General features: G+C 41.5%; 1 protein-coding gene across 1 annotated transcript in view; it reads left to right on the plus strand.

The window, feature by feature from the left end:
• The window catches only part of LOC104988022 (leucine-rich repeat-containing G-protein coupled receptor 5-like), a 114,220-nt gene that overhangs the window by 65,996 nt on the left and 41,091 nt on the right, over positions 1-7,133 (plus strand). Inside the window, exon 3 of the mRNA XM_010839155.1 lies at positions 6,128-6,199. Coding sequence (XP_010837457.1) covers positions 6,128-6,199 — 72 coding nt within the window. The remainder of the gene's footprint in view (positions 1-6,127; positions 6,200-7,133) is intronic.

Here is a 7,133-nt window from a genome sequence, read left to right on the forward strand (position 1 = left end):
TTGGAAAAGACTCTTGAGAGTCCCTTGGACTGCAAGGAGATCCATCCAGTCCATCCTAAAGGAGATCAGTCCTGGGTGTTCATTGGAAGGACTCATGCTGAAGCTGAAACTCCAATACTTTGGCCACCTCATGCAAAGGGTTGACTCACTGGAAAAGACTCTGATGCTGGGAGGGATTGGGGGCAGGAGGAGAAGGGGACGACAGAGGATGAGATGGCTGGATGGCATCACTGACTCGATTGGACGTGAGTCTGGGTGAACTCCGGGAGTTGGTGATGGACAGGGGCCTGGCGTGCTGCAATTCATGGGGTCACAAAGAATCGGACACGACTAAGCCACTGAACTGAACTGATATATATATGTATATAGGAGAAGGAAATGGCAACCCACTCCAATATTCTTGCCTGGAGAATCCCATTGACAGAGGAGCCTGGCAGGCTATAGTCCATGGGGTTGCAAGAGTTGGACATGACTTAGCGACTAAACCACCACAAATATATATATATATATATACACACACACACACACACACACACACGTATAACTGAATCACTTGCTGGACTCCTGAAATTAACACAACACTGTAAATCAACTATATTTCAATTTAAAAGAGGGGTTTGCAAGAAGAGAGGGAAACAACCAGTCATAGTCGTGACAGCAGAAAGAGTACAGACTGGGGACCAGAGGGCAATGGGAGAGCTTTGAATGAGAAACGGTGAACATCAGTTTTCTATGGCCAGCGCCTCAAGTGATGCACCCGTTTGTGTCCTTGTGCTTCTCTTGTTTTAGACTGGTTGCTCCTGGTCAACCCAAGCTCCAGACCAACCTACTTTTAACCAAAGTCATGTTTAAAACCTCAAATGTCAGAACCAGTGCAATGGTTGAGCCAAGTTGTGTGAAGTTTTCTATGTAAGAATGAGCAAATAACCTCTCATAGCCTCAGTTGCCTTGTAAAAGGGGAATAATCTTATCACCTGTTTAATGTGATTTTTAATAATTAGCATGATGTATATTAACACACTTTACATTGTGCCTAGAACTCATAAATAGTTTTACAAAAGGTCTGAACTATTTGTGTGCCCTAAAGGACTGTATGTGGCATATGAAAGTGCTCAAATACACTGCTGAGTCCAAATCTGATGCATGATGAAGAAGGAACATTCTTTAGCTATTTCTGATCTGGTAATGTAATGGCTAGCCAGCCATCTTGCAATAGTTATGCCAGACCTGAAGCAACTCTAGCACTGTAGCCAACTGTCTTTGGAAACAAGAACAAATGATCAATCCATCAGTAAATTATTGATTCAGCTCCCTGCTCTGGACAGGCGATAAGATTCTTGACCTTAAGAGTCAAGTCAGGTAGACTACATAAATGAATCTTTATAGACAGTGTTGTACAGAATATAACCTACAGGAAAGTTGGCTGCGGTAATTAAGGAATACTTCACAGAGTTGAAAATTGAACTTCAGCGGACGGAGGAACCTGGCAGGCTACAGTCCATGGGGTCACAAAGAGTCGGAGCACACACACACATACTCTGGTTGGGGGCTTGCCAGATGGTGCTGGTGGTAAAGTATCTGCCTGCCAATGCAGGAGACCCAAAAGATGCAGTTTCAGTCCTTGGATTGGGAGGATGCCCAGGAGAAGGAAATGGCAATCCACTCCAGTATTTTTGCCTTGGGAATCCCATGAACAGAGGAGCCTGGTGGGCTACAGTCCATGGGGTCGCAAAGAGTTGGACACAACTAAACACACACCATGCTCTGGCTGAAGAAACTATAGGGCCGTATAACTACAAATGGATATCCCTGTTGACCTGAAGAGTTCATGTATCAGGCCAGTGGCCTCAGCCCTTAAACCTTGAAATCTGATTTTTTTAGTCTCATGTAATAATGAAAACTGGAGCTTCCCAGGTGGTGCAGTGGTACAGAATCTGCCTGCCATGCACAAGACACAGGAGACACAGGATCGATCCCTGGGTCTGGAAGATCCCCTTCAGGAAAAAATGGAAACCCACTCCAGCATTCTTACCTGGAAAATCCCAAGCGCAGAGGAGCCTGGTGGGCTACAGTCCATAGGGTCACAAAGAGTCAGACACAGCTGAGCACACACACAATAATGAAAACAAAATGGACAGTTCATAAATACGTAGTTAATGAAGGGATGATTTGTGCCTGGATTTGACCAATTAGATATGCTTAACGTATTGGGGGAGAGAAGGTTTTTTAAGTGGCAATTTCTTGAGGCATATTATGATACTTTTTTCTCCAATGGGAAGAAAAACAGTTGATAGATTGCCATAATCCTCGTTTTCAAGTTTTCTGAGTAGGCTTCAGCAAATGTTACCGCAGATGAATGCCAGAGGGTTAAATTCTAAGTATCTGGGCCTTTCGAACTAGCACAGGCATCTTAAAAAGAAAACTTACCGTGGTGGACTTAGTTACAGTGATGCCGCATTTCTGCCAGCAGAGGCAAGATTATGAGATTACATTGGACTCGGTTGCATCCTATTTGTATCTAACTCTTCAGTGACCCAGACTCTTGGCTCCTATATGCAGAAACCCAAAGTCAGTAACTTTGTTTTAGGATACTTTTTTTCAAGTGGGAATATTTTGACACCTCAGAAATTTTATGTGTAAGTGATAGATGAACTATAATTATTCAGGTGAATTATAACTCAGAAGAGTGAAAAGAAATTCAGAAATAAGAACAGAGCCACTGAAACTATATTGGAAATCACAAAGAAGGAAAAAGTAGCAGAAAACTGGAAATACGCAGATCTTAAGAATGGGGAAGTGGGGAGGGGAGTGGGTGGGGAACTATTGCCATCAAGCCTGATGTTAGCCCTCACCAAATTTCTGAAACAAATTAATTCAGCATGTATAGAATGTATGCCTTCTAGATCTCATGTACTTTGTAAAAGTTGGAAAATGAAGCAGTAATTCCTAAAAGCCAAAATGAAATTGCTAAGTAGTCTGAAATGTCTTCTTTCAAATCATAAGGATCGTCATATTCACTTACCTCTGAAAATACTACCCAGCCAAGGGCCTGATGTTGGACCATGTTCCCTGCACAGTCGCTGTCCTGAGAGTCCCAATCAGAGGGTGGGCTCAGGCACCCCTCCCCTCTCGGTGCTCCCCCCAGTTTGTACACACACCTCTTTTCTCCAGACCAGCGTCCAGAGGGAAGAAATCACAGCCCACGTCTGACTGCACTGCTCTCGTCCCACCATTTTACAAAATGAAGCTACCAGAAACAAACTTAGATTCCTTCAGAGACTCAAATGACTGTTTGGGTCAAAGAAACATACATTCTCAAAACTAGTTCAGTTGGTTGTTACAGCGCCCAAACATCTGCTTCAAAACATCTGCTTTAAATAAACATTTGAAAAGGAATGTATCTACTGTAATGTATTGATTTTTTTCCCCTTTTTATGGCAGTTAAGTCAGTAAAACTAACAGGGATAGGATAATGTGAATCTTTATGGAAAAGTATCTTTAAGGACAAAAACATTTTTGTATCATATAAAATGATATAAAGGTTTTTCCCTGTTAAATTGTATCCTATTATAGAAACAGAGATGAAAGAGACATTTCTATGAAATAATTTTAGAAACAGAGGGAAAAATTAAACCTTCCAACCAAATGGTATGCGGGTCTCGATGACTGGAACATAGTTGCCCAAAAATATGTCAGTTCAAATCTTCACAGGAAAGATTGGGTGCAGTTCTCACTATTTGTGTATTCATTTATATAAAAAAGATCTCCTATAGTTTTTATGTATTTCATTTTTAAATTGCTAAAACCATCCCACATGGTAAAGAAATGAGAGGAAGAATTCAATGATTTCTTAAGTTGTGGTTTTTGACAATGAGATATGTCTCCTACCAGCATAGCAAATAGCTAATAGCCTATCATAAATTCATTTGTTTTAAGACAGACTCCCCTGATAACAGAGGTCAATGGTTCCACAGATTAGTTCAGAATACGGTCTGAGGTTCTGAAAGTCCCTGCCCAGAAAAGAAAAACAATTCATGTGAAGTGAGCTATATTTCAGGAAATGTAACAGAAAGGCATTTATCCTAACAATAATTTAAACTAATGAAATAAATAAATAGAACAATTTTATTTTCTCCTTTTCATTTCCAAAGTCAAATGACTCAGAAACCATCAAGCTAAGAACTTGATCACAGAGCAGCAGTAAGAGTTGATAAGCCCCCAGTTTCAGGCTCTGTTCTAGATCTTAAAAAATGTACTATTCAAGTCATGACCGTGGACAGGATAGTTAAGGACATTTTGGCTGAAATCACAATTCCTGGCTAATTTTAGTCTGATCAGTTAAGCCACCTGTGAGCGTCAACCAATCTGAGTCAGTTAATTCAATAAGCACTCTTTAATAGCACATGCAAGCATGCTAAATAGCTTCAGTCATATCCAGCTGTTTACAACACTATGGACTGTAGCTTGCCAGGCTCCTCAGTCCACGGGATTCTCCAGGCAAGAATACTGGAGTGGGTTGCCTTGTGGGATTCCCTTCCTCCTAGGGATCTTCCTGACCCAGGAATCAAACCCTAGTCTCAAGTCTCTTGCATTGACTGGCGGGTTCTTTACCACAAGCACCACCTGGGGAGGCTGTCTTACACAAATCATGTCCTTCAGTATTACGTATAGAACTTTGGATAACTAATCAAATGCATGTGCGTTGTATAGAATATAAACATGAAATGTTGGCCTCCTACATTTCACCTTGATACTAACGGTTTGTCAGGGGAGATTTTTCCTAATTTTCTCCACCATATCCACCCACCCCCACCTCCACACCAGCCCCACATGGCTGCATCACACCAGCCGCTCCTGTGTGAACTGCTTTAGTCGCCTCCTGTGTTTCTACCTTTATCCCCAAAGTCTATTCCCTCTTCGAGAGGGTCCCATCAGAAGGACCCTTTTAAAACACAAAGCTGATCACGTCTGTTCCCTGCTCAGAGTCCCTACTGTGGCTTCCAGAGCCCTGCATGGCGGGGCCCCGGACTGCACTCCAGCCTCACCTGCTGTCTCCCTTCCCTTGGTCGTTGTGCTCCAGTCACTCCAGCCTTCTGGCAGGTTCCAGACCACGCCAGGCACACTCCCTCCTCGGTGTTCTGTACACCTGTTCCCTTCACATAGGTCCCTGCATGGCTCAGCCCTCCGCTGAAAGGCCCTCTCAGCAGAGAGGTCTGCCCAGCCATTGACTGTCTGACCTGTAATGATGGCCCATCTCCCTGACAACCACTGCCCGTGGTTCCCTCTCTACTCCCTTGTCTAGCTTTTGTATTAAAAAATTTTTAAGGTGAATTTTTTTTCAATTTTTATTTTATTTTGGGGTATAGTTGATCTACAACATTGTGTAAGTTTCAGGTTACAGCACAGTGGTTCAGTTATGCATATACATGTATCTATTCTTCTTCAGATTCTTTTCCCATGTAGGTTATTACAGAACAGTGATAGAGTCCCCTGTGGCATACAGTAGGTTCTTGTGGATTGTTTGTTTTATATGTAGTAGTACTAATTTATCCCTCCCCCTACCTTTACCTTTCGGTAACCATGTTTGTTTCCTATGTCTGTGAGTCTGTTTCTGGTTTGAATAGTATGGAAGTTCCTTAAAAAACTGAAAATAGAGCTACCATACGATCCTGCAATTCCACTTCTGGGCGTATACCCCAAGAAAACCATAATTCAAAAAGATACCTGCATCCCTGCGTTCACAGCAGCAGTATTTACAATAGCCAAGACACAGAAGCAACCTGACTGTCCACTGACAGACGAATGGATAGAGAGGTTTCTACATCGCTCATACATAGTATAGCTTATACATCGTATAGTAGTATACACAGTATACTAGAGCATATACATAGTATAAGCTATTAGGTGATTTACTGTAAAATAGGTAATTTATTATATTTCTTCTTTTGCCTGCTTTTTGATGAGAGACTTACAGAAATTTTTTGCAAAACGTGACAAAACAAGGTTCTCTAGATTGCTTTTGGCATTTATGGTCTAAACATAATTGTATTGCATTTTTAACAGCTAAATGAATTCCATAAGAAGAGAACTATACTTACTCTCTATCCTCTCTGCTTGAAACCCACAGACGTCTTGCTGGAAACGCTCTGACGTACATTCCCAAGGGAGCATTTGCTGGCCTTTACAGTCTTAAAGTTCTGTAAGTAAACCAAGTATTCTTTGTTATAGTTCTGACTTTAGTGTCAAGTGGATGCTAATTAATTTGTAAAGACTGAGTTCCTCTAATAAACCATTTAGAGCCATGGGATAATTTATCTAAATTCTAGTCTGTCTTCATTGATATCATAGAACCATGTATCTGGCTGGGTTCATGTGTGAAGAAAACCTCATCTCTCCTTTTCTTACCTTAATATCAAAAATGTATTTGCCCCTAAATAACCAGCTTATCAACTCCAACTTGTGAAAGAGTATTTCCCTTTCTTTTTTGTGCTATGAAGTTGGGGAGAGTTTCTTGAGTCATTCTGATTCAAGTGAATAAATTACTATTATGCTTCCAATCCCAAAGAAAGGCAATGCCAAAGAATGCTCAAACTACCACACAGTTGCACTCATCTCACATGCTAGTAAAGTAATGCTCAAAATTCTCCAAGCCGGGCTTCAGCAATACATGAACCATGAACTTCCAGATGTTCAAGCTTGTTTTAGAAAAGGCAGAGGAACCAGAGATCAAATTGCCAACATCTGCTGGATCATGGAAAAAGCAAGAGAGTTCCAGAAAAACATCTATTTCTGCTTTATTGATTATGCCAAAGCCTTTGACTGTGTGGACCACAATAAACTGTGGACAATTCTTCAAGAGATGGGAATACCAGACCACCTGACCTGCCTCTTGAGAAACCTGTATGCAGGTCAGGAAGCAACAGTTAGAACTGGACATGGAACAACAGACAGGTTCCAAATAGGAAAAGGAGTACGTCAAGGCTGTATATTGTCACCCTACTTATTTAACTTATATGCAGAGTACATCATGAGAAACGCTGGGCTGGAAGAAGCACAAGCTGGAATCAAGATTTCTGGGAGAAATATCAGTAACCTCAGATATGCAGATGACACCAGCCTTATGGCAGAAAGTG

Source organism: Bison bison, unplaced genomic scaffold (genome assembly GCF_000754665.1).
Source record: "Bison bison bison isolate TAMUID 2011002044 unplaced genomic scaffold, Bison_UMD1.0 scf7180017864113, whole genome shotgun sequence".
Classification (NCBI taxonomy): domain Eukaryota; kingdom Metazoa; phylum Chordata; class Mammalia; order Artiodactyla; family Bovidae; genus Bison; species Bison bison.